This window comes from Eubalaena glacialis, chromosome 3, assembly GCF_028564815.1.
Source record: "Eubalaena glacialis isolate mEubGla1 chromosome 3, mEubGla1.1.hap2.+ XY, whole genome shotgun sequence".
Lineage (NCBI taxonomy): Eukaryota > Metazoa > Chordata > Mammalia > Artiodactyla > Balaenidae > Eubalaena > Eubalaena glacialis.
Genome location: NC_083718.1, coordinates 159,118,499 through 159,146,017, shown reverse-complemented (window position 1 = coordinate 159,146,017; position 27,519 = coordinate 159,118,499). Strand labels below are relative to the sequence as shown.

At 53.4% G+C, this 27,519-nt stretch overlaps 1 protein-coding gene across 1 annotated transcript; it reads left to right on the top strand.

Moving 5' to 3' along the window:
* The first annotated feature begins 6,586 nt into the window (after positions 1-6,586).
* On the top strand, positions 6,587-26,398 carry IPO13 (importin 13). The gene is made up of 20 exons (XM_061184329.1): positions 6,587-7,417; positions 9,194-9,930; positions 15,097-15,237; positions 15,328-15,469; positions 15,562-15,728; positions 15,931-16,051; positions 16,138-16,285; positions 16,726-16,907; positions 16,993-17,019; positions 17,192-17,326; positions 17,482-17,625; positions 18,927-19,007; positions 19,552-19,689; positions 19,881-19,977; positions 22,921-22,973; positions 25,208-25,274; positions 25,369-25,427; positions 25,580-25,669; positions 25,961-26,142; positions 26,233-26,398. Exons 1-20 carry the CDS (start codon positions 7,334-7,336, stop codon positions 26,327-26,329), a joined length of 2,892 nt encoding a protein of 963 aa, XP_061040312.1. The 5' UTR covers positions 6,587-7,333; the 3' UTR covers positions 26,330-26,398.
* The last annotated feature ends 1,121 nt before the right edge of the window (positions 26,399-27,519 follow it).

The window sequence follows — 27,519 nt, the reverse complement described above, 5'->3', positions numbered from 1 at the left end:
AAACAAGTCTGTGCTTCCATTCTTCTGTGTTCACTGCCCCAGTTCTAGGTGCCCCCAAAACTTTGGTGCTCTCGTGCTGCCCTCAAACACCCCCTTGGCCCTTCTCTCTGCCTCCAAACTGATTCAGGATCTTCAGTCGCCAACCCCCACCTCCAGCCAAAGACAATGGCAGCAGTGCCATACAGTTTGGAGACACCTCATGAAGGCCCGGGCCCTGGTCCTGGCTGGGGGTGAAGGGGGGGGTTCTGTCAATTCCAGGGTCATTGCGACCAGGGAGCCCCTGCTGGAAAGACTCGAAAGCCTGGCAGAGTCCTCAAACCCTCCAGGCCCTGCCCCTTAGTGGACATCTGTGCTCTCAGAGCCACTTACAGCAGATGGGTTGAAGCCACGTCTGACAAGGCTCAGAGAGAGCCGGGTCAGAACCCCAGCCAAAGGCGCTAGCTCTCAACACTCCCCAAATTGTCGGTCCTTGGGGAGTAGGGTCCCCCCAACTCAAGGCTGCATTCTGGGCCCCAGAGAGATTATGCCCGACAGCTTACAAAATTGTGGGTGAACAGCAGCTTCTCCAAAAGGAACACATTCCCGCAGGAACTAGTCTCAATCTGCAGCTCACAATGAATCAAATCCCTCTTTAAAATAAATGAAGCTATTTTCCTCAAACAAGTGGCAGAGCTCCTCTTCTCTGCCTACAACTTAGCAGAGGTCACCAGGCACATGACCTCACCAGGTAGTGCACTTTTGCTCCTCGGGGGCCACAGGTAGCTCTAGAATCTCCTTTTTTTTTTTTTTTTTTGGCTGCACCACAAGGCTTCCAGGATCTTAGTTCCGCAACCTGGGATAGAACCCATGCCCCCTGCAGAGGAAGTGTGGAATCCTAACCACTGGTCTGCCAGGGAGTTCCCTAGACTCCATTTTTGACTGTAGTCTGTTTCATATTTGCAAAATGACATTGCCCATTTGAATGATCTTCCCAGAACTAAGGTATGGTCTCCTCCAAAGGGGTATCAAGTCACCACCTCTTGCAAGACAGAAAACTACAGATGGCTTTGAAATGACAGTTTTTCCAGCTTCAGGGGTCACCCAAACATCCCTCTAGATTAGTTTCATCCAGGAATCAAGGTTCGGGAATCCATGCGCTCCTCCTGCCCCGGCCAATGGCGTTCCTCCTCTCTTGTCCGAGGATTGCCGCGCTTCCCCCAGCTAGAGAGCCCGGTGACTGAGTGCATGTGGACCGGCTGCCTAACCGAAGCCTCATCTTGAAAAGGAAAGGTAGGGTAGAAAGCTGAGAGATCAGAGAAAAGATCTAAGAGAATTTGTGCCATGTGAGATCACTTTTCTTGTTCACAGGGGTGGTGCCTAACCTGTTTTGGAGTTGTACAGTCCTTACGGAAACTGATGAAAGCCAAGGATCCTCCCCACCTCCCACCTCCCACCTCACTGCTGAAAAAACCACCAATGTGTAAATCTGGTGAACAATTTGAGGGAGCCCACAGACTTTCCTAAGCTCATTCAGAGATTCCGTAGGAGTCCATGGCCCTTGAGCTTTCCTGCCCTGTTCTAGATACTATTATTAATGTCCTCCTGCAGCTAGATTAATTCCTCTGTCTGTGCTCAGGTTCCCATATCAGGGCTCTCTGTCTCCATTATTTACAAGCCTCCCTATTTTTCATCCTTTTTCTACTGAATGTCTTCTTTCCCTCTGCATTTAAACTCACTTGAATATATCACAGCATAAAAAAATGAAACTGTGATTACAAATATATAAATATATAATCTACTTCCACCTCTCCTTCTCTAAAAGAGCTCTTGCTCTGCGGTCCCCAGTGGCCTCATCATTACTAAACCCAAAGGCCACTTCTCAGCTTTTAGTCCTTTGGACTCTCAGAGGCGCCCAATTTTGTCAACCCTCTTGGAACACCTGTCTTCTCTTGACTCTCCATTCCATACTCTCCTGGATTTTCTCCCACCCCTGCTCATTCTCAAACTCCTTTTGGGTTCCTTTTCCTTTCTCTGCCTCTTAAGTGTTCGTCAGGGCTCTGATATAGACCTTCCTTCCCCATTTTACTTTCCCTGAGCAATGTCACCAACTCCCATGGTTTCAGTTACCGCCTCCAGGCTGATGATGCTCTCATTGCATCTCCAGCTTAACCTTTCTCCTAAGCTCTGTCTGTATTTCCAATACTTCTGTCTGCATAGCCTCAGAAACCTCAAACTGAACTTACCTGCCCTAGATGTCTTCCGTTCATTCCTTCAGATGCTCTCTCCACCCTTCTCTACCTGCTCTAAGCCCCACATCGATGAGCTTCCCTGCTCTCCAGCCTCCGAGCCTCCTCCAGGGTTCCCTCCCAAGTGAATGGCACCAACCTCCATCCAGGGACACGAGTCAGAAACTTGGACAACAGCCTAGACTCCCTGAGCTTTGTCACTTCCCTTTTCCATTAGTTCTCAGACCCTTAGATCCTGCAAGCCCATCCCACTTTCTCTCTTCCCAGTGCTATTCTGTTGAAGTCTTCCTAATTTGTGGAATGGTTTATTGCTCATCCTCCTAACTGGTCTCTGTCTCCAGCCTCAACTCCCTCCAGCCATTCTCAGCCCTGTGACCTTTTAACATTAATTGAGCACTAACAGTAGTGCCTTGGGCCAGTTATAGGGATTCTGAGGTCAGCTAGAAAAATGTTCTACCATCAGGGAGACCACAGTTGGAGGTGGAGGTGGGGGAAGGGCTGCCCATTTGGCAAATAAAAACAGGACATCCAATTAAACTGGAGTTTCAGATAAGCAATACTTATTTTTTTCAGAGGCAGCAGCTGGGTCTGAGGGTCAGGAACTCAGGACAGTCTGGACCAGAGAGATCTGGGAGTCACAGATCAAAGGCAAGGGAGTGGTGAGATATGCAGGAACAAGAGGAGAAGCAGAGGCTAAGGCCTGGAGACCCAGCATTTAAGGAACAGGGAGAGGAGGAGAGACAAGCCTGTGAAGGAGACCAAAAGGGAGGGATCAGAGTGGTGGAAAAAAACAAAACAGAACAAAGGGAGGGAGTGGTCAAAGGGGCCAAATGCAGCAGAAAAATCAAGTCACATAAGGACTGAAACTGCCCATTGGGTTTTCTGGCAACATGGTGGCCTAGAGACTCAGGCTAAGCTTCTTGCTGAAAACAACTAAAAATACTAGACAAAACATATAGTTTTAAAAATTAATGTGTCCGTGAGCTGGCAAACACATGAGAAATATTCAGGCATGAATGAATGAATGGATGAATGAATGCAGGAAACTACAAAGGTAAGCAAAGCTCAGTAGTTGGTGTTCACCTTGAAGGCATTTTCCTTACCTGGGGAACCTGGGAATTGGTTTGTAAGGGTTCCATGAGCTTATGGTGGGGGTCGACTTGGAACATTCTCCGTAAGGCCAGGACCCCAAAGGACTATGCCCACACCTAGGGCGAACTAGAAATAAACCTTCCCCTCCTTTTCCTAACCTCTTTCCCTCAAACCTGGGGACTACAAAGAAAGTTGCCTGCAATTAACTTTAGTGCTAAGTGGAAAGGGGGCAACCTCCCCTGAGAATTCTTAACTACAGGAGGGCCCTCAATTCACACTGTTTTAGAAGGCTGAAAAACTTCAAACTGGTTAATTCGTCATGGACATGGATTGCTAGTGGTTCCAGGTGACCAACAGAAGCTCTTTCTCTTCCTCTCCTGGGCTTTGGAATACTCTTCTGAATTTGGGGACCCCCTCCCAGGGTTGTCACAGGTTCTGGCCCCTATATGTCCTATTCTTATCTCTCAGAGGAGAGAAGAACCCATCTGTAACTAGTTCCCAAAGATTCATTCCCCAATTGGCTCTAAGCTATCCTGGATTGTCATCCATGTCTCCTGGAAGTCCCCTTTGGTCTGGTACCCAGAAATGCCCCCAACCCTGCCTGGGGCTCACTTCAATCTGTCTGTCCTAGGTGAGTTTATAAAGCATGCTCAGGAGCCACTGTTGGTGAGACTTGGCTTCTTTCTCTGCCAGGGGAACGCCCAGGCACCAGGAAGAAGCCCTAGATTGGAAGCAGGGAGAAAACTCACTTTGACCAAGTTGTGGCCTCTGGGCCAAACCCTAGTCATACACCATCTCAGCTTGTCCTTCACTGCAGGAATTACTGTTCTTATTTTTTATAAAGTGAGTTTCAGAAGAAGTCAAGGTCTTATGGCTAGAAAGAGGCAGAGACAGGTTTTGAACACAGGCCTAAGTCCAGAATTTGTTCTCTTAACCCTCCCCCCATCCCCCCACCTGCACAATGAGATCTCAGTATCAGGGCCAGGCATTTCACACCCCCATGCACAGACCTGGAATCAGTTACTTTATTTTGACTTCCTGTTTCCTCCTTCCAAATCCCCCCTGCCTTTACTCTTTCTCCCTTCAATGTATCATACTATAGATATATTTTTCTAAAATGCAAATCCAATCATCACTGCCCATTTGAAACCCCATGATGGTTTCATTTTGCACTTAGGATAAAGTGTAAACTGTTCCCCACTGAGTCTACTGTTCCCAACTTGTCTTTCCAACCTCATCCCTTCTCCCTTCCTCACCCCCACAGACATCCCCTTAAAGCGAGCACAAATTACTAGCTATACTTAAAACATTTTCTTTCTTTTTTTTTTTAATAAATTAATTAATTATTTTTGGCTGCATTCGGTCTTTGCTGTGCGTGGGCTTTCTTTTTATTTATTTATTTTCAATTATTTATTTATTTATTTATTTTTGGCTGCATTGGGTCTTCGTTACTAAGCGTGAGCTTTCTCTAGTTGCGGCGAATGGGGCTACTCTTCGTTGCGGTGGGCGGGCTTCTCACTGCGGTGGCTTCTCTTGCTGTGGAGCACGGGCTCTAGGTGTGTGGGCTCAGTAGTTGTGGCTCGTGGGCTCTAGAGCGTAGGCTCGGTAGTTGTGGTGCACGGGCTTAGTTGCTCCGCGGCATGTGGGATCTTCCCGGACCAGGGCTCGAACCCGTGTCCCCTGCACTGACAGGTGGATTCTTAACCACTGCGCCACCAGGGGAGCCCTCAAACATTTTCTTTATAAAGATTTGTTGAATGACTAGATTCCCACTGGGCTCTGCTTACCAGATAATCAAGCTCCCTCCTCCCCAGTCTCTCGCTGTTCTTCAAGCTCAGATCAAGTTTCTCCTCCTCAGGGAAGCCTTCATCCACCTTCTCAGGCCTCAGCGGCTATAGCCAATGCCAGCTTCCTCCACTGAACACAGAGTACAGAGGTCTTTTCCCTTTTGATTTTTTTTTTCCCTGCTGGGATAGCTGGCAAGTGTTAATAAAAGGTGAGGTGGAGGGGTAAGGGGTAGAGACCACTGGGGTCTGCGGCCAACCAGATCTGTGGCTGATCTCTGCTACCCTGGCTGTGTGCCCAGGGACAAGATAAGCTCAACTTTCCCCAACTTCAGCGTCCTCATCTGAAAATGGTGAATGAAAATACCCACCACAGAGTTGTTGACAGAATTGGACCTAAGGGGCACTTCCCTGATGGCGCAGTAGTTAAGAATCTGCCTGCCAATGCAGGGGACACGGGTTCGATCGCTGGTCTGGGAAGAGCCCACATGCCATGGAGCAACTAAGCCTGTGCGCCACAACTACTGAGCCTGCGCTCTAGAGCCTGCAAGCCACTACTGAGGCCGCGTGCCACAACTACTGAAGCCCGCGCACCTAGAGCCAGTGCTCCTCAACAAGAGAAGCCACTGCAATGAGAAGCTCGCGCACCGCAATGAAGAGGGGCCCCCGCTCGCTGCAACTAGAGAAAACCCACGCACAGCAACGAAGACCCAACGCAGCCAAAAAATACATATAAATAAATAAATTTAAAAAAGAAGAATTGGACCTAAGGTATGTAAAGTACTGTTCCTAGCACTTAAATGTGAGCTATTCTTATTTTAATTACTCATAAAGGGACGTTGCTCTCAAGAACCCGATGAAATTCTCCAAGCACTGTCCATGGTATGTGGTTTCCCAGTTGCTCACTGGGTGGCCCCGAGAGCCATCCTTTTTTATTCCTGAGGCGCGCCAAGCCCCCCTTCTTCTCAGGGTAGTGCGGACGCCTTCCCAGACGGCCCCTTTCCTGGGCCCCAGGTCGTGCCGCCAGCGAAGCACCGGAGTGACCTCTGCCCCCCCGCCCCCCACCCCCACCAACATGTACCTTATTCTCCAGCCTGGGTTCCCAGCTCCACACACCGGCCCCTTGAGTCACGTCCTTCTATGAAGCTGTCCCGCAGCGCCTCCCGCCGGTCGGACCTGGAGTGCCTGTTGGCCGCGGTAGGCCTGGGGCTGGCAGGGCTCGGCGGGTCCCGAGCCCACGTGCTCCCCGCCTCCGCCGCAAGGCGCCGCCCTCCCGCTGGGCGCAATCTGGACTACATTTCCCAGGGTGCGCAGCGGCGGGGGCCTTGGCTCGGCGGGGGCCTCGAGCGGCGCGCCGCTCCGCCGCCTGCTCGGGAGCACGCGGGCTGGCGCGAGGACAGGAACGAGGACCCGGAAAGAGTTTCCGCGCCGTTCCGCTGGGCCGTGCACGGCTGTGCCGTGCCGAGTCGGGCCAGGGCAGCGCGGGATGGGGGGGAACGGCCTCTGAGTCGGCGGTGCCGGGGACAGGCGCTCGGGGCAGCCCGCGCCTCTCTGAGGTCCCCGCCCCGTCCCGGCCGGGCCAGCTCGCTTGTCAGTCAGTGGGGCGGAGGCAGCGGCGGTAGAGGGGCCGGAGCCGGGCGGTGAGAAGAGCGCGGGCCAGGCCGAGCGGTGGGGACCTGCCACAGCCCCTTAACTCCACGGACTCTTCGCCCCAGACTTGCGAAGCTGTACCCCCTGCGCTTCGTTGGACGCCTCCGTAACCCGCGAAGGGCTCTCTTCCCCCGTAGCCTCCCACCCCTGTGACCTCTTCCTAGGACCCGAGAGCTCACTCGTAAGAGGGTGTTGTGGGTACAGGCCATCGACCCTGTGACCCCTCACGGGCCAGGGCCTTGGTTTCCCTCAGGCCTCCCTCCCCTATGACTCCCTCCTCATAGCTTTTGGGGCCAGAGCCCTGACCTACCACCAGGACCCCTGCCTGCGAACTCCTCACTGACGGCTTTCTCCTAGGAGTCCCCCTCAGTGGGTCTCCTCCTAAGAGCATCCCTTTTGGCCTCTGGCAAGCCCCCCCGCCAACCGAGGTGGGGAGGCCTCGGCAGCCATGCTCGCCCTGGGCCCCCTGTCACCCCACCACTCCCTGGGCACCGAAGCCGGAGTCTAGCAGGGGGCCAGCAGCCAAGAGGCTGGGGCAGGAGACAGGTCACGGTCCACCTCCCTGCTGGGGAGGGAGCAAAGATGGAGCGGCGGGAGGAGCAGCCCGGGGCTGCAGGGGCTGGAGCAGCACCAGCCTTGGACTTCACTGTGGAGAACGTGGAGAAGGTATGAGGGCCCTGGGGTGGGCACTCCAGTGACAGAGCAGAAGTTCTGGGGACTGACACTAATGCCAGAGCCCAGGCTTGGGCTGGGTGCCCGTTGGGATGGTGCCTCCAGAGCACCTGGCATTTGCTGTCTCTCTGGGCAGGCAGGACAGCAGTGTAATGGTGTCTTAATAGGCTATTTTTGGCTTTCCTTAGACATGGGTCCTCTGTGGATATTCTAGGGTCTTGGGGTGGTCCTTCCAGGGTGCTGACGGTTTAGATCTCCAGCCAGACTGGCTATTCTCCAGCTCCATGGGAACTGCATGAGCAATGCAGTAAGAAACCGAGGACCCGGGAGACCTGCAGCTCAGTCTCCAGAAACCATAGTGATATTGAGCCATACTGGACCTGTTTTGTTGAGCCAAGGGCTCAGAAAATAATCTGGAACTAAAACAATCTGGGTTATGTTTTCACTCTTCCTTGGAGATGGGTCCTTCCTTTATTGGATCGAGGCCAGACCACTCCTGGGCAGGCAGGAGTAGGGTTGGCCCCCTTTGTTTTGTGCTGGGTCCAAGGAGCCTGGTCCTGCTGGCAGCTTCAGAGTTCCTCCCTACTCACCTGCCCACATGGCTTCCTGCCGTGGCACTCCCAGGTTCCCCCACTGCCCAGTCCGTCTTTTCTGAACTGCTTCTCTGTTTCTTTTCTGGGTTCTGCCCCCAGAGGCCTGGAATGCAGAAATGCATTTTCCCTGGGATGAATGGGGAGATGGGGCTACCTTGCTGGAAAGCAGAGAATGGTTGCAGATATTCGTTTGTTATTTTTGAGCCCCGTTTACCATACTCAATAGTGAGGATGTGTCTCTCTGCTTCTGTTCTCTGCCTGCCTCAGCATCCCTGAGGGTCCAAACAAGGGACAGTGGCCATAACTGGCTGTCAGGGATACAGACAGGGCTAAGTCTACTTGGATGGAGCCTGCTTAGGGGGTGAGAGTGCTAGCCTCACTCTTCCACCCCCTGGGGCCGGGCAGCGTTGGCATGGTGGCGTACTGTTCCATGTGCTACCAGGGAGATAAACCACTGTTTTCTTACTGTGTGAAGTCCTAATGGAATTGGGACCCTGGGGATTTGGCTAGTTGAAAGCTCCAGGCTAGGCGTTTGCCAGGGCTGCAGGCCAAGACTTCTCTGGACCAGCTTTTTGGACCCTCTCATGTGCTCTCTGAGGAGTGTTCTCACCCTCCTCTCCAGTTTGTCTCTGCCTTAGGGCTGCCTGGCGAAGTCTTAGTCCTGCTCAGATTTCACAGTGGCTTTGGTGCCAGCATCTGGAGTGACCTAGGGATGATGCTGGGGGAGCTAAATGGAGCTGTTGGAGTAGATGAGAGCAGCTGTGCCTGGGAGGGTTGGGGGGGCCCCTCAGGCTGTTTCATACTCTTCTCAGGTTTAGCTTCTTCCCTATGGAGCCATTCCTTCCACCTGGGCCTTGCCCTTTACTTCAGGTGCTACCCTTTGGGGAACTCGGCCTCCTCTTTTGCTGCTTTCCTGTGGAAGTTCATTTTCTGAACCCATAATGTTTTGCTATAAGGAGAAGAGATTATGGTAGAGCATGGGCAAAGTTCAGGCACTCAAGTTATCGGCAGGACTCCAGGCCCAGGAAACACTGCAGAGCCCTGAGCTCTCCCTTCCTGCTCAGCCCCCCAGTCAGAAAGAGAGAGCAGTCTTGCAGGACCAAGTCCTGCCCTCTGTTCTGGGCTCTGGCAGGATCCAGAGTAGCCAGCACCTGCTCAGTCCTGTGCTGTCCTGCAGGCGCTGCACCAGCTCTACTACGACCCCAACATTGAGAACAAGAACCTGGCTCAGAAGTGGCTGATGCAGGCCCAGGTCTCCCCACAGGCCTGGCACTTCAGCTGGCAGCTCCTGCAGCCCAACAAGGTGCCTGAGATCCAGTACTTTGGGGCCAGTGCCCTGCACATCAAGATCTCTCGCTACTGGAGTGACATCCCCACTGACCAGTATGAGAGTCTAAAGGCACAGCTCTTCACCCAGATCACCCGCTTTGCCAGTGGCTCCAAGATTGTGCTGACTCGGCTGTGCGTGGCACTGGCCTCGCTGGCTCTCAGCATGATGCCTGACGCTTGGCCGTGTGCTGTGGCAGATATGGTGCGGCTCTTCCAGGCTGAGGACTCACCGGTGGATGGCCAGGGCCGCTGCCTGGCCCTGCTAGAGCTGCTGACAGTGCTGCCCGAGGAGTTCCAGACCAGCCGCCTGCCCCAGTATCGCAAAAGCCTGGTGCGGGCCAGCCTGGCAGTGGAGTGTGGGGCTGTCTTCCCGCTGCTGGAGCAGCTGCTGCAGCAGCCCAGCTCACCCAGCTGTGTGCGTCAGAAGGTGCTCAAGTGCTTTTCCAGCTGGGTGCAGCTGGAGGTGCCCCTGCAGGACTGTGAGGCGCTCATTCAGGCTGCCTTCGCTACTCTGCAGGACTCGGAGCTCTTCGACAGCAGCGTGGAGGCCATCGTCAATGCCATCTCGCAGCCTGATGCCCAGAGGTGAGCCAGTCCCCACCTTCCGGAGGTGGACAGCCTGCTTGGCCAGCCACGCATCCATCCATCCATTTGTTCAGTAAACACTAATTGAGTGCCTACTGCATGCCTGGTCCTATGCTAGAAATAGGTCCTATGCTGGAATCAAACAAGACATGGTCCCTGTCCTTATGGTTCAAAGAGGGAGACAGACATTAGACAACTAACCATGTAATGAATTATTCAATGAAAATATTTGACTCTCCCTTCTCTTTCTCTCAATCATGCAGTCACAAAGTCCTGGTGTTCTGCTTCTGACTATATTGTGTATCTGTTTTTTCCATTTCCACTACCACCACCCTGGTGTAAGCTGTCCTCATCTCTCTCCCCAGAATACTGAGGGGCTTCCTCACCAGTCCCCTGGTTTTCACACTTATACCCTTCATTGCCCACCCAGTACCCAGAGCAATCCTTTAAAAATGAGGATCTAATCTTTCCTTTCTGCTCAGAAATCTCCAGTGGGTCCTCACTGCTCTTAGGATAAAGTTCAGTATCCTCAACGTGATTCACAGGGGCACTGCACGACATGGCGTCCCCAGCCTTGTCTCGTGCCGTGCTCCCTGCTTTCTTCACTCTCACACAATCTCTTCAGTTCTGTGAGTGTCCCAGGCTCCCTCTAGCCTCTGAACCATCACATGTACTTGTCACATCACTGCTGCTTCAGCTGAAACTTCACTTCCTTAAGGAAGTCCTCATGATTTTTAAGACTCAGTTTGGTCTCTATTATTTTATCTTAGAGCTCCTAGTGTGTTTTCTTCTTAGCCCGTAACATAGTTTCATTATAAATTAATGTATGTCTCCCCATTAGTCTCTCAGCATTGTGAGGACAGTCACTCTGTCATTTTATTTTGTCACACTGTGCCTGGCAGCACTTGGTAGCATTCATTATTTTTTGAACGGATGAAAAGTAAGAGTTGCCTGAGTGGTGAGGGACGGGGGTGGGGGAGGGGGAGGTTGGAAGGGGAGGGAGTGTTCCAGGCTTCGGGAGCTACAGCAGGTGCAAAGGCCTGTGGTGGGCAGCACCGCCATACATTCAAGGACCCGAAACAAGGTGAGTGTAATGAGATGCTTCTTCAGCAAGTGTTGCTTGAGCGTCTGTTTATGTGTGGGGCCCTGGGCTGAGCACAGGGAGCCTAAAGATGGGTTGATTTCTGCAGAATAGGAGCTCACAATCTAGTAGACACTTGGGTGGGCAAGTAGAGCCTATGTGATGAGCGCTCTAATGGAGGGAGCTGGTGGCTGTCAGAACCCAGAGGAGGCATTTAACCCAGTCTGAGGGTTATTAAGGGCTTCCCAGAGAAAGTGACAATAGAGCTGTGCTTTGAAGGCTGTGTAAGAGTTAGCCAGATGGAGGTGATGGATATGGGGAGGACCTTCCAGACAGATAGAAGAGCCCAAGCAAGGGAAGGGTGTGAGAGAACCTGGTGAGTGGGTGTGATTAGACAGCAGAGTATAAGGGCCAGTGGTAGGAGATCCAGGCCCAGATCATGCAAGACCTTGTTGGCCAGGCTTAAGATTTTGGTCTTCATCCTGAGGATGATGTAAAGCTATTAAAGGATTGTAAGCAGAGAAAATGGCATGATGGGATTTTTGGTATAAGTTGGATTGGCCAGGGCAAGACTGGAGGCCTGACACTTCACATTTCAGAGAAAAGGCTTTGGGAATGCTTGGCAGAACCAGAGGGGAAGATACCACTGAAAGAGATGGCCTGGGGAAGTGGTTGATAGCTCTAGCCTTGGCATCAGTCTGAGTTTGAATCCCAGAGGGTCCGCTTCCTAGGTCTGAGACCTTGGGCAAACCACTTTTAAGCCTCAATTTCTATCATCAGTAAAATGGGTGTGATCATATTACAGAGTTTAAGTAGGATAATGTGCCCAGGGCCTGCCCCTGGTATTCTGTGGAGAATATTTTGGTATGAGGATTAAATAAGAGAATGTCTGTGAAAGGTTTAGCATGGTTCCTGAATACTCCATAAACGGCAGTCACTAGTATTTGGTATCATTACTGCATTGGCAATTAGTACGAGCCCTTTCCCATGGCTTCTCAGGTTTTCCAACTTCAGGTGGGTACCAAGTCCCAGGTCAAGGCCTTTCTTGGCTGGCTGGACTCAGACAGTTGGTGGCTGAGGGGAATTGGCAGGGCCAGTGCGTGGGTGATGTGGGGTGTCCTTGGATACACCCAGGTTTACCCGGCTAGCCAGTCTGCCAGTCTCGAGGGCTTTGGCAGGTAATTGATGCCTCTTCTCCTCTGAACGAATGAGCGAGCAAGGAGCCAGTGAGGGAACCTATAGCCTCCTGAGCGCCCATTGGCTGCAGCCCCCTTGGTTGCTTAGCAACTCTCCCCATTTTCTCAACTCTGCTCCCAGAGCTCTAATTGCAGGTCTGGGCTGAGCTCAGTGTGAGTGGCAGTCAAGGAGTCCCAGCAGCCCTGCCCCGGCAGCTCGAGCTGACCAACAGGAGCCAGGCCTTTTGAACCCAGGCTCAGCCATGGTGCTTAAAGACATCCGCTCTATCTCCCTCCCCCAAACCTAGAAGCCTCAAGGCCTCAGGCCCGTGTCTGCTCACAGGTCTCAGGCACAGGTGCCCAGGTGGTAGGAAATCTATGCAAGAGTTTCCCCCATGGTTGGGCCGCATCCAGCCTGGAGTCAGTGTTGGGCCTTGCTCTGTCTAGTCTGTTTCCTAGCTTTGGCTTGAGAAAGTCACCTTTAGTGGCTTTGACTTCTGGGTCATCCAGCCACTACCTCCCCAGGTGTCCTGACGTCAGCTCTCTCCTTGGCTGAGCTTGCACTCAAGTCACCATTTTCCCACCCCTCCACAGCTGCTGCTGCTTGCCTGGCGCTCTCTCCTTTGAAAAAAAATTTTTTTTTTCCTGAGATTTGTTTTTAATCCTGGAAAAGCTTTTCACTGGGGGCTGGGGAAGGGAAAGAAGGTGAATTAGACAGGCTCTTGGGAGCTCCCATCAGTTAGAACTTGAGATATGGGCTGAGATCTGCATAGATCCTTTGGGGAAATTCAGGTTGGGCCTTGAAACAGAAGCAGATCTATAGCTGTGTAAGGAGCTGTCTTAGCCTGGAATCTGTCTCTAATTTGTTCTGTGACCTTGAGTAATACTCTGAGCTCTACTGGGCTATAGTCTTTGATTTACCCTATTATGAGGTATAGATGAGACAAATTAATAACTTTCGTTGAGTACCTACCGTGTACATGAATTTTGAAGGTGTGAGAGAACCTTGGAATACAGTGGGGATGCTGTGAGGGTAGGACACTACCTCCTGCCCCTGTCTCAGCTACTGGGGAGTTTGTGGGCCATGGCCTTGGCCCTGCCCCTACTCATTGTGCCAGAGTCTGGTCTGAAGGTGCCCATTGTCTTGTGGTGCAGCCCGTGTCAGGGCCATGAGACCGAAGCTATCCCCACTGTCTCCAGGCAGCACCCTCTAGAGCTGTCTCTGGGCTGCGGGTATCCTGGTATGGACGTCTTGTCCCACCAGAACCAGGATGTGGAGAAGGCCAACATCCTGGACTGGTTGCCTCTTGTCCTTCTCATCCTCCACCTAAGGTTATGGGGCTACCTCCTAGCAACCTGCTTGGGGCAAGTCCAGAGAGAACTCCTTCTGGACCCTCAGTAACCCCTGCCCTCCATAGATTGCTATGGTGACTCTATGATTGACAGCAGAGGGATCCCCCCCCCCCCCGAGAGTATCACTTCTCTGCTTAGTCTCATCTCCACAAAGCAGGTTTCTGGGAATGGAGCTAGCCTTTTCTCAGCCTCCTTTGTATACTCTGCTTCCTCTGCTCCTTCTTTAGGCATCATTGTGCTCTTTTCTCTCATTCAACACTTTTTTCTTGGGCAATTCTCATTTACTCCCATTGCCGTTTGCTGATGTTGCCAAAATCTATGTCTCTTTCTCTGACCTCTCCATCAGGCTTCAGGTTTTTATCTCCAACTCTCTGGACACTTCTACCTGCCTATCTCACCAGGTACCTCTGATTCAACATGCCTAACATTGAACTTACCACCTTCTGGCCTCCCATTAAATTTATTACTGTCCCCCTCTACCCGTTCCTCCAGGTCTCAGTAAATGCCTCCACCAAGGAGAGTTGTTCTTGACTCTTCCCCATCCTCATATCCCTGTTTTGCCTCTAAGCTCCCTCTGAGTTCATCATCTACTTCTCTCCCTTCCTTACTGCCACCAGAGTCCTTCGGAATTAGGATTTGGTGGTAGGGGGTGGAGTGGAAGGTGGAGGTTGATGCTCTCAGGAGCTGTTGCTGCCCTCAGCCTGTGTTACCTCTTCTGTCTGCCATCCTTGTTCAGTCTCCCCTGACACTGACTGTATTAGTTTCCTAGAGCTGCCATAATAAAGTGCCACACACTGGCACACACAACAAATTTATTGTCTCACAGTTGTGGAGGCTAGAGGTCTGAAATCAAGGTGTCAGCTCCGTCTGAAACCTGTGGGAGAATCCTTCCTTGCCACCTCCTAGCTTCTGGTGCTTTGCTGGCAATCTTTGGTGTTCCGCTCGGCTTACAGCTGCATAATTCCAGCCTCTGCCTTTATCATCACATGTCATTCTCCCTGTAGGTCTCTGTCTTCACATGAATGTCTTCTTTTAAGAACACCAGTCATATTGTATTAGGGCCACCCCCTACTCTGTGTTCTAATCTACAATGACCCTATTTCCAAATCAGGTCACATTCTGAGGTACTGGAGGTTAGGGCTTTAACACATCTTTTCTGGGGGGACACAATTCGATCCATAACAGTCTGTTCTCTGGTCCCCCAAAATTTATGTCCTTCCCACATGCAAAATGCATTCACCTCATTCCAACCTCCCCAAAAGTCTTAACCCATTTCAGCATCAACTCTGAGTCTAACTGGAGGACACAAGTCCACCCATAACACTTACCTTCTCGTACTTCCTTCCCAGAATTCTTCTGGAAGTCTCTGACCTAAGGTTCTTCTCAAATTGGGCAGCATCAAACCTGCCATGTAGGCCCTGACCTCTTTTTCGCTTTGGGTTTGATGTGGGAAGGAAGGGGGGCTTTGATGGACGACAGGGAAATTGTGCCTTTCTCTCAAAGCTGGTGGGGGATGGGCAGACAGCTATGATGGGTCTCCTCACCTCATGCCTCCAGGTATGTGAACACACTCCTGAAACTCATCCCGCTGGTACTGGGACTGCAGGATCAACTGCGACAGGCAGTGCAGAATGGGGACATGGAGACCTCCCATGGCATCTGTCGCATTGCTGTGGCCCTGGGCGAGAACCACTCCCGGTGAGGAGAGGAGCAGCTGGGGGTGGGATAGTAGGGCCCTCTAAGAAGTGGGGGAGGTGGAATGACCTCCCCATGTCTCCTCCCTCCCAGGGCCTTGCTGGACCAAGTGGAGCACTGGCAGAGCTTTCTGGCCCTTGTCAACATGATCATGTTCTGCACGGGCATCCCTGGCCACTTCCCTGTCAATGAGACCACCAGCTCCCTGACCCTCACCTTCTGGTACACGCTGCAGGTGTGTCATGTGACCTTCAGTAGGACTGGGCCATGATGGAAGAAGGTGGATCAGGGGCTTCTGTGGCTAACTCTCCTCCCTGGCTCTCTCAGGATGACATTCTGTCCTTTGAGGCAGAGAAGCAGGCTGTGTACCAGCAGGTATACCGGCCAGTCTACTTCCAGCTGGTAGATGTGCTTCTGCACAAGGCCCAGTTCCCTTCTGATGAAGAATATGGATTCTGGTCCTCAGATGAGAAGGAGCAGTTTCGAATTTACAGGTGATGGTAGCAGGCCAATCCTAGCTCTAAAGGGAGTCCTGAAATAATGAAGGCAATGAGGGGAGGGGCCCAAGGCCAGGCCCTGAATCCTGGGCCTCCTTTCTCTATAGGCACTTTGGCAGGGCTCTGAGGGAACTGGGGTGGGCTCCTGGGCTTGGGGGAAGCATCCAGGCAGTGTATAAGACCTTTATCTGCTTCTCAGGGTGGACATCTCAGACACGCTCATGTATGTCTATGAGATGCTGGGGGCCGAGCTGCTCAGCAACCTCTATGACAAGCTGGGCCGTTTGCTTACCAGCTCAGAGGAGCCCTACTCCTGGCAGGTACCTCCCCAGCCTGATTCCCTCAGCCCTCCCAGACCTGTCGCACCCTCCTCCTCAGCCAAGCCAGTGGCATCCTCTTTTCCCAGCACACAGAGGCCCTGCTCTATGGCTTCCAATCCATCGCGGAGACCATCGATGTCAACTATTCTGATGTGGTGCCTGGGCTCATTGGCCTCATCCCACGGATCAGCATCAGCAATGTGCAGCTGGCGGACACTGTCATGTTCACCATTGGTGAGACCTGGCACACACCCATGAGCACATTCCCAGAGCCAAGGCACACATCCCCAGCCACAGCCAGCCTGCTGGGTCCTATCCAAAGTGGGAGACATACATGCCCACACACACAATCAGAACTGCAGCCAACTGACTGTCCTGGCATGTCTAGGGGTCCTTGCTACAGTGCACTGAGCTGCAATTCAGTGAGGCTAGTTCACTGTCACTGAAATAGCAGCGCTGGGCCTCTACTGCATAACTCCTTCCTGCTTGTCAGGTGTAAGGCTCATGTTTAAGCATGTGTGTGCATGTTTGCCCATTCAGTCCTCTGAATGAGCAGCGCTCCGTACAGGGGCTGCAACTCCACACTGCCAGGAGCTCTGCCTGCCTCACAGGGACATGGTACACAGCCAGCCTGGCCTGCCTCAGATGTCTTGCCTTCTCCCTTCTTCCCCCAGGAGCTCTGTCTGAATGGCTGGCTGACCACCCCGTCATGATCAACAGCGTTCTACCCCTAGTACTGCATGCCCTAGGCAATCCCGAGCTCTCTATCTCTTCTGTGTCCACCCTCAAGAAGATCTGCCGAGAATGCAAGTATGACCTGCCGCCCTATGCTGCCAACATCGTGGCTGTCTCCCAGGTACGCGGGGGCCCTGGGTGTGTAGCTGGGCCTCAGGGCACACTCTGCCCTGTGCTGACACCGTATTCCTTCTTTTTTTCCCCAGGATGTGCTGATGAAACAGATCCATAAGGTGAGTTCAAAAGTTTCTAAGGGGCTCCTTGGGGTATTGTGGGGAGCTGTAGAAATCCCATCTTCTGCCTTTGCGCCTTATTCGCTGTTCTCGGAACCTTCCCCAAGAGGTTCATTCTTCCCACCCACAACCAGGTGTGTCTGGGACTGACCCTCGATGTTCTGCCCCACAGACGAGCCAGTGCATGTGGCTGATGCAGGCACTGGGCTTCCTGCTGTCGGCCCTACAAGTGGAGGAGATCCTTAAAAACCTGCACTCGCTCATCTCGCCGTATATCCAGCAGCTGGAGAAGCTGGCAGAGGAGATAGTGAGTGAGCTGGTGTGCGCGCGCGTGTGTGCGGTTGGGGAGCAGCAGTGGGACTATGGGGCTTCCCTTCGTGTTGGCTGTGACTGCTGAGGGGTGGGGCTTGAGCTGGCAGTCAGGGCTGGGAGACCCAGAGCTTGGTTCTCTTCTCCCTGTAGCCTAATCCCTCCAACAAGCTGGCCATTGTCCACATCTTGGGGCTTCTCTCCAACCTCTTCACCACGCTGGACATCAGTCATCATGAAGATGATCATGAAGGCTCTGAGCTCCGGAAGCTGCCAGTGCCGCAGGGACCCAACCCTGTGGGTGATGTTGTCATTGCTACTGCCTGCCCCCCACCCCTGTGGGAATGTCATAGTCACCCCTGAAGTCTACGGGTAATATTGTCATTGTGTCCCTGGCCCCATGGGGCATGATGCATTTGGTCCTCTGACCCTGTGAATGACCCTACCATTGCCCCTTGCTCTGTAGAGAGTGATGTCATTGTCTCAGTCCTGTGGGTGATGTTGTCTTTGTCCCCCCCGCCAACTGGGGTGGTGTTATAGTGTTTCCTTCTCCCCATGGGGGACACCGACATTATGCTACAACCCCAAAGTGATGTAATTATGGACCCCTGTTTAACCCCCAACTCTGTGAGGCCTTCTACTTCAGCATTCGCTGTCCCCTACGGGCACTCCACATGCAATAGTTCTTGCCTTTGAGTTGCTCCTAGTCTAGAAGAAATACATGTAAACAGATTGTCACAGAGCAGTGTGATAAGTACTGCGGTAAGCTCGGGCACAAAAGGGATTGGGATGCCCACTTACAGGCTGTTTGGTCTGGGGCAAGCCTCAGCTTCCCATTCAGAACTATGAACATCAGGATATCTGGTGCTCATCTCTTAGAACTGTGCTGGACAGCAGGGGTGGTCTTGATTGAAAGTACTTTGCATACCGTAAAGCTCTGTACAGATGTGAGAGACTGCTTTGGTCATTGTTCCAAGTATCCACTCCAGGGTTTCTCCTGGAGAAAAGGAAACCACAGTATCCTGGTCCCTATACTCAACTCCCCACCCCAGTTTCAGTTACCCTTTTGGCTCCAGACCAAACCGAGGCCACTGTCCTCCCACAGAGCCCCTTCTCCTATGGTAGTCATCATCCTGCCTTCCCTCACCTCCCAGGACCTCAGGCTGCTCTCTGCTCCACCATAAGCTGCCCGTATCTACGCATCCCCTGGGGCTCTCTACCCTAAGCCTATCTGGGTGAGACAGCATCTCTGCTTCTTCAGGGGCTAGCCCATAGGCCTTTGGCACTAAAATACTTTTACTGAGCAGAAGTAGATAGGGAGTGACTTTTTTAAAAGGTTATCTTCTGAAGCACTCGTAATATGCCTGCTTTGCAGTTTGAGGCTTCCTCTAAGGTGATCCCCAGAATTCAGGGTCTCCTCTTTCATTCATGGGGATTCAGCAAAGCACTCCTGCCCCCAGGGTCCCGTGCACTGAGTCCTTAATGTGCAGTCTGGGGTAATAGGTTCGAACTCCTGGCCTACTTCCAGCTACTGAGTAGTCCTTCTTGGGTGGGTGAGAGTGGTGGTGGGGGCACCTCACTTCTTCCTTTGTCTTCAGGTGGTGGTGGTACTGCAGCAGGTCTTCCAGCTTATCCAGAAGGTGCTGAGCAAATGGCTGAATGATGCCCAGGTGGTGGAGGTGAGTCCTGACCCTTGCCATCAGCCCCTGTGGTGACTTTGCTCAGAGGTGGAGCAGGAAGAAGGTGTTGCCGCCCCACCTCGGCTTGAGATGACCTGGAGGAAGTAAAGGAGATGAATCCTGCCCCGTAGACACAGGGAATCTCTGGGGAAGACATTCAGAGCTCCCCAGCGTCACAAGAAGTGCTCGACCCAAGGACTGTGATGCTGGGGCTGAGTGACAGGGATCCATTTTAGCATCAGACACCTGCCTTGGTTCTGTTCAGTTCAGAAGTTTCTCACTACTGTTGCTCCTTGAGAGGCAATGGTGAGGATGTAAGTAGCAAGAGTTAAGTTACAAATTTCCATCCTCAGCCCCTCTGAGAAGGGCCTTTTAGCCTCCTGCCTTCCAGGGTGAGGGTCAGACTTGCCTACCTTCCTTGGTTCGCAGAGCCAGGCAGGGCTTGTAGGTAAGGGCCCATTTTTAGGCCTCCTCTGTGCAGGGCCTCAGTTCTGCTCCAGCAAATGGTGACTTGCTGACCAGGGTCCCTTTGCTTTCTTCCCAGGCGGTGTGCGCTATTTTCGAGAAGTCAGTTAAGACGCTGCTGGACGACTTTGCCCCCATGGTGCCACAGCTGTGTGAGATGCTGGGTCGGATGTACAGCACCATCCCTCAGGCCTCCGCTCTTGACCTCACTCGACAGGTGGGCCTTCTGGGGGATGCAGCGGTGTTTGAGATGTCATCCCAGGCAGAGATCTGACACAGGGATTGGGCGGGTGGGTGGAGTGGGGTGGATGGCTTCTCTGGCAGGGGTTCTCACCTGCATCCCAGGGATGTTGGCCTGTCCTGGTGGGCCAGGGCCTCAGCTGACCAGCATTCCCTGCTTTGTTGTAGCTGGTCCACATCTTTGCTCATGAGCCTGCCCACTTTCCCCCAATTGAGGCCCTCTTCCTGCTCGTCACCTCCATCACACTCACCCTCTTCCAGCAAGGTAGGTCCTGACCAGGGTCTCTGCTGCTGCCGCCACTGCCACTGCCTCTGCTTCCCCAACTGGGGAGCCAAAGCTGCCCACTCTGTTCCCTTCTCTCCCCTGAGTTGCACCTGGGACTTGATGGGAAACTAACGGGATCAAGCACAGCACAGTTGTCACCTTACAGATAGTTGACACCTTAGGTTGAAGTGGACAAGAGAGTGAATGATGTCTTCTACTGGCCTGCTGGACTCAGGGCCAGTCTGGATGTGGGGGAAGATGGGGCTGGAAGCTCTGAGGGACTTGGGGCACCAGGCTGACTCCATTTCCTTTGGGATAGAATGAAAAGTGGAGAGAGCGTGGCTTCAAAGTCAGATAGACCTAGATTCTAAGCTCATCACCACCAACTAGTTGTGTGACCTTGGGCAAGTCACTTACCTTTTCAGAGCCTTCATTCCCATATCTGTGAAATGGAGATTTTCAGATACTCGATAGCATTGTTACAGGTATTAAAGTAGCATCTTCTGGGCCCCTGGCTTGGGGTTTTTGCACACGATGTACTCAGTGATTGCTGGTCCTTTCCCTACATTGAGACTTATTCCTTTCTAGGCCAAAATCCTTTGGCTGTGGTCCCAGCGCCCCATTCATTCACTGCGGCCCTCTGCCTGAGAGAAGTTGGGAGCAGGGGGCTCCAGGCTTCCCCTGCTGCCTAACCCAGGCTTCTCACTCAGAAAGGAAACAGTGTTGTTCCTCCAGCCTCCTGAGTTTTGCCTAGATTTGTGGTCACAGGTTTGAGGCTCACCAGGAGTCTCAGCTGGAGCTAGAGTGCTCTCTGCTTCTGTCCTTGGTGTCTGGTCCCATGATGCTGGCCTCTGCTCTGGTGGGCCATGGGTAGTTTCCAAAGTGGGGAGAAACCTGAGCCAGAAACCCGGATGTGGTCATCCTCAGCGCCACCTCTCCCCCTCCTCGTATCCAGCTGGGGACAAGTCGTGGTGGTCCTTCAGCCTGCCCACTTCTCCCCACCCTCCACGGCCACTGCTTCAGTGTAGGGTGCCATCTGGATCAGCTCAGCAATCTTCTAACTGGTTTCCCTGACATCTGCCCTTCTCCAGTTCATTCTGCACCATGCAGCTGTAATATTTTTTATAAGACACAAATCTGAGCATTTTCCCTCCCTGGCTTAAAGGCCTTCTGTTGCTCCCCATCACTGTGGGGTTATCGTCCCACTGCCCTCCACGGGACATAGCTCCTGCCTACTTCTCAATGTCCATTCCTGAATGGCTCCAGCAGTTCAGCCACCCTGATTTTTCCTCACCGTGTCCCGTTTAATCCCTATGCCTTGCTCCTCTGCCTGGATTGCCCTGTGCCCTTTACTGGGTGAGCTCTCGCTCCTCCATGCCTTACCCATGCATCAGTCCTCAGAAGCTCCTCTGAGGCAGAGCTGGGTGCTTCTGACCTTGTGCCAAAACTGCATTGGGCATGCACTGCTGATACAGCACTGATCACACTCAGTAAGCAGCTCCCATGTTTGTCTCTCTCCCTGGACTAAGCCCCTCAAGGGCAGGCTTGGCTCTCTTCCCTCTGCGTCCGTCAGAACAAGGCTAGCATAGAGTAGGCACCAGACGCTGTTGAAGAAAGGAGGACGAGGGCTCCTTGCCCTTGGAGCCTTTCTTCCTCACTGTCCGGCCCACCTCTAGCAGGGTGGCTGCTGAACGCCAGACCTGCCGTCTGCAGGGCGACCCAGGCATGGGGCACACTGGGCTTCATTTTCCAAGACTTGAGTAACTTGGGGCGCAGATGTGGAAGGGACGGGCTTTATCAATGGCTCCTCACAGCCCGAAGGAAGCGGGGGAGAGATTATTATCAACTTGACAGTCGGGGAAACCGAGCGTCTGTGGCTTGCGCAAGATCACACAGCTGCTTAGTGGTGTCTCAGGCAGGGGTTCCCGCAGCACCTCCTCCTGAGAGTGGAGCGGCGGGCAGGACCTCCAGGCGCACACCTCGTCCTTGCCGCAGGTGTCCTCAGAACTAGAAGCAGAGTAGTGTCCAACGTCCTATCTGTTGGGCTTGTTGGTTGTCTTACAGGACAGGATGGTCCCCTCACCTGCTATGCTGTCCCAGCCTTGCCGTACTTTCCTCGGGCTCTGCCCTCCCACCACACCGTGGGGTGACTGGTTTCCCTCTTTCCTCGTGCGTCCAGATGGTGGGAGCTGGTGGTCAGCCCTGAGCCTGGCTCTCTGCTGGGTCTGTGTCCATGTGGAGGGGCTTTGTGGGTGGGGCTCTCATTTTTGGCCTCATGATGCAGTTCCCTCCCCTAGGCCTTGCCAGTGGCTTGCCCGGCCATCCCCACAGCATATGGGGCACTGCAGTACCCAAGAAGGAGTCTTCTGGTTTAAGAGAACCCAACAGATTCCTTTCTTTGGCTAAACCAAGAGCCCTAAGGCCGTGGAAGGGAGGGGGCGCCTGCTCAGACCATGATACACGGGCCTTTCCAGGGCCTTCAGCCAGGCCTCCAAAGGCAGTACCAAGGACCAACCTCCCACCAGCCCTGCCCTCCTCTTTGAGGGCTAGTGATGGGGAGGTATGTGCTAGGAAGCAGTGTAGGGCCACTGCAGCGTGCCAGAGGCCACAGCAAGAGTCTGGGGGCTGTTTGTCCAGCTACGTGGTGGCCAGCGTTGCTCGAGCATCGCAGGGTCACTTGGGGACTGACCGGAGGAGGAGCGGGGAGTAGGTGGAAGGCCCCTCGGGAGGGAGCTGGGGCAGACCGTCCTTCACTTTGCCGTCTCTTTCTGTTGGGCTTCTCCCAGTTCATGGTTTTTGTATGTTTTGTTTCTTTATCTTGCTTCCTGCTGCTCATGTGCCCCCACGCTGTCTCCCTGCAGGCTCTCAGTCCCACATAACTATATGAGGTTGAGTTGCTGTTTGTATAATTTTTTCTTAAGTTCCATCTTTATTATATTTTAGGGCCCAGGGATCATCCTGATATTGTTGATTCATTTATGCAACTCCTGGCACAGGTGTGTTTTAGTTTTATTCATTCACGTTCTGTTCTCTCTCTTTCTCTTTCTCTTATGTTGAAATTCAATTTAAGCCTATTTTTAGCTTTCTGTTGACAAATTTTTTTTTTCTGTTCAGTTGAATAGAGTTTCTTCATCTGTTTCCGTGGAAGTTGACAACCCAACATCCTCCTTTAGTGCCCCTTTGCCTCAACTAGCTCAGTCCTCCACAGAGACCAGGGAGAGGCTGATCCCGAAGGGAGGGAGCTGGGCTGGCCTGGGGGGTGGGGAAGGGAGGGGGTGGTAACTGTGCCCAGCAGCTCCTGTGGGGCTGGGGTTGCCGAGGAGTTCAGAGGCAGGACCGGAGTTGAAGGGCCTGGGGTTCACTGTCCCCGTGCTCCTGCCGGGAACTGCCTGCCTCAGTGCCCCCAGCCTGCTCTCGAGAGGTAGGCTGGGAGGAGCTCCGAGGGAGGGGCCGAGCTGAATGTGCTGTGGTGGAGCCCAGAGCTTGGCTGTCGCTGGGCTGGCAGACAGATCCTGCTGCTGCTGGGAGGTGGGGTGCTGGCTTCATTGTGAGATGTGTCTGGTGTGTAAGTGTGTCGGACCTTACTTGTATGTTTTGAGTTTGGTTTGGGAAGGGAGCAGAAATCACGTGGCTGCCGTAAGTAGTACGTGTGTTGTGTTGAGTGTCGGGATAAATGTGTAGTTGAAGTGTGGGCCTGTGCATTGTTGCGTGTTGTGTGTTGTGCGTTAGGCATTGATGGAGTTTGAATATTGATGCGTGTTGGAGGCGTGTGTGTTGGGCTGTGGGAGTGTGTGTTATGGAGGGTAGGCGTATGTACGGTAGTGGTGTGTCTGTATTAGGGGTTTTATGTTTGAGACGATATATGTGTCGGGCTGTGGGAATGGGGGGTTCTATGTGTCAGGAAGTTCCTGTGAGCTGGGGGTTCCCATGGGTGGGGTAAGTGGTGTGTTTCTTTGCTTAATCACTGCACAAATATTTTTTGAGTGTTTAATACGTGCTTGGTAGTCTGCTAGGTGCTGAGAATATAATCGTGAGCAAAAGCAGGCACTGTTCTTACTCTCTTAGAACTTACAGTCTAGTGGAGGGGGTGCAGGAGGAGTGGGAACGGGCGGTGTGTCCTGGGCCTGGGTGGACATGTGTGGAGGTATCCATGAGGGTGCATCTTTGGGGTGAGGGCGTTTGAGTATGTCTTTATGCCTGTGCGTGGGGAGAGTGCACGTGCTGGGAAACCGGGTGGGACAAGGGTGTGGGCGTGTGGACATGGTTTGGGGACGTGGGGGGGTGGGATGTGAATATGTAGTGAGGGTGCGTAGCAAATGTGGTAGAGTGGTGTGTACAAGGGATGTGATAGAGGTGTGTGATAGAGGGTAAGTAGGGCGTTTCAAGTGAGGGTGCATGTGGGGCTGTGTGCACAAGAGTAAACATGGGGGAGTGGAAGGTATGTGAGGATTGGAGGGTTAGGGGTCGATGTGGTACGCATTGGGGGGCTGCTGGGGAACAGCAGTGCTTGATGACTGGGGGAGCTGTGCAGAGCATCTCCTGTGACCTGAGGATGTGCCAGTCATGCCCTGGTACCACTTGGGGTGGGCTCTCTGCCCCTATACTCCGTCCACTCCCCCTGACATGGGAGCCCTGGCTCCTGGGCTGGGTATAGAGGAGAAGGGCCTGGACACAGGGTATCCTGGGTGAAAGGTGGGGCCGTGGCTCCCAGGCTCCTGCCCTGCTTTTCCTCTTCCTAAGCTGGAGAGTGTCTAGGAATGCAGGCGGGACGTAGGAGGGGGGCTATTAGACTGGGCTCCATGTCCAGCTGCCATCTTTTCTTCCTGCTGCCCTGTTAACAAATCCAGGGGGCCTCAACTGCCTCTGTGAATCAGAGTGAAGTCACTGCTGGCAACCTGGAGCCTGCAGGAGGTCTGGCCCTGATGGTGGGAGGTGGGGAGTGAGGTGTTTGATCAGGGGTGACTTGGGACCCAAACTTTTGCATTATGACTCCCAACCTCTCTCATATACCTGTGCGTTCATGTACATATACATGTACGTAGCATCCCTTGGCTGCTCCCCTCCTGACCTACTGAGCTCTGGAGTGGTCTGGGTCCCCCAGAGACGGCTGGGTGGCTGGTGTTGACAGCCTCTACTTGCGGTGTGTGAACTTGGGGTCTGGGTGGCAGGTGAGTGGGGGGATGGTTCTTGGAGTTGGCTGGGCTGGGCTTACCAGCTCCACCTCCTGCAGGCTCTGAAGCGGAAGCCAGATTTGTTCCTGTGTGAACGATTGGATGTCAAAGCTGTGTTCCAGTGTGGTAAGTGGGGCCAGGTGGACAGGTGGGCCTGGGGCCCCTTCGGGAGGATCCTTGAGACCCATCTAATCTGCCTCTGCCTCTGCCTCTCCTACAGCTGTGCTGGCCCTCAAGTTCCCCGAAGCACCTACTGTCAAGGCCTCCTGTGGCTTCTTTGTGAGTCCCGTGCTGACCCCTAACCCGCCACCACCCCTATACCTAGCGCACCCTGCCCAGGACTCTAGAGGGTAGAGGTGTGGTATGCAGGTCTCGTCTCCAGGGGGACAGGGGAAAGAGCTGGGGCTGACAGGCCTCTCCATCCTCTGTAGACAGAGCTGCTGCCTCGGTGTGGGGAAGTAGAACCTGTGGGAAAGGTGGTACAGGAGGATGGCCGTATGCTGCTCATAGCAGTGCTGGAGGTGAGATGGAGCAGGTGTGGGGGGTTTGATGGGGGTTGGGTGGCCCTCACTGTTGGGGCAGCTGCCTTCCTGGGGAGCTTGAGCCTTGGTTCCCTAAGCTCTTGTTTCTCCGTCAAGTAAATGGCTGGAAGTTGTTGGGTTTCTGTGAGGATCAGCTGGCTCTTGAAAAGCAGCACTCACCTGTCATATGCACTTTGGCTGAGGAACTATCCGGGAGTGGGTGGGTGTGGCTAGGCACCCTTGCTGCAGAAGGGGCAAGGCCCTGGTGTGCTGAGAACCCGTCTCCCTCAGGCCATTGGGGGCCAGGCCTCCCGCAGCCTCATGGACTGCTTTGCCGACATCCTATTTGCTCTGAACAAACACTGCTTCAGCCTCCTGAGTGTGTGGATCAAGGAGGCACTTCAGTCACCTGGTTTTCCCTCTGCCCGCCTCAGCCCTGAACAGAAGGACACCTTCAGCCAACAGATCCTTCGGTGAGCAGAGCTGGCAGGGCCTGGGCTTGGGTCAGGGGGAAGAGGAGGCATGGTGGATGGTGCTAACTTGCTCTCCCTTCTCTCCTTCAGCGAGCGAGTAAACAAGAGGCGGGTGAAGGAGATGGTGAAAGAGTTCACACTGCTGTGCCGGGGGCTACATGGCACAGATTACACAGCTGACTACTGAGGGGCGCCCCCGTCCCACCCACACCTCCTCCTCACCCCTTCCTATCCCCAAAGAGTAAACTTGAACCTTCACTGCACTGCTGTCTCTGCTTCCTTTCCACTGCCACCATCACCTAACTGGGCGACCTCAGAAGACCTGGGGGAAGGATGGGAGGATGCTTGAACCCAGGCCTTGGTAGGGTGTGGTGGGGCCAACCTCTCGCTCCTGGGGTGGAAGGGGCACTGCTATAGCCAAGCCGCCTAGGCTGGAGCCATTCCAGATACTGCGGATGCCCTTGGGGTAGGTGGGGACTGCAGTAGTGTCAGCAACCCCCCCGCCACTAAATTAGTCCCAACGTTTATGCATGCATACATTTACTTAATCAACAATGCTGAGTACTAGGCCCCTAATTCTGCCATGCCTTGTTCTGTCTGAACAAAAGCTGATCTAGTCCATAGCTACCATGCTAACTAAGCTGGGAGAATGGGACCAGTGAGGAAGGCTGCATGAAGGAAGTTTCATTTCTGAAGGGAATGGGAGATTTCCTAGGTAGAGGACCTGGGGACTTGGGCTGGCAGTGAGGTGAGGCTGGGCTCAGTTGGGAGGGAAGAAATGGAGAGTGGCTTTGAATTCCAGGGTGTATTTCTTGTGTGGGGTTATTGAGGCACCCGGACTTGCACTTGGTTGAGGAGAGGTATAGAAAGCGGGGCTGAGCATGTGGGGGAGGAGATACGGTGGACCCCAGAGGAAGAGGAAGGCAGGCCCTAGTGTTGTCTGCAAACCCATAGCTCCCCAACTCTGTGGTACCTGACTAGCACGTGATGGTCAGGGTTTGGTCAGGACCAAGGACAGCTCCCGGCCTGCTGTTGCTCTCCTCCCTTAGCAGGGTTCCCTCCCTTTCTGTCTCAGCCATAGTTCCACCCTGGCTGCCTCTCAGGCACCCCAGCCATCTCTTCAGTAAGATCTCAAGAGCAGGACTGGGTTCTCCTGACTCCCAGCCCTGAGCCATGAGTCTCCTTGGAAGTGTTAGGAGAACTGGTTACTCCCACGATTGTCTCACTCTTTCTCCTGTTCTTTTCCCAACCTCTGCGCAAATTCTGTGTCCTCCATTCTTCATCCTCATTCAATCTCTTCCCACACCAGCCAGCATCAGCCCCCCTTTCATGTCATCCCCTGAGGTCACTCTGTCCCCTTTCCCTTACCCCTCCTCC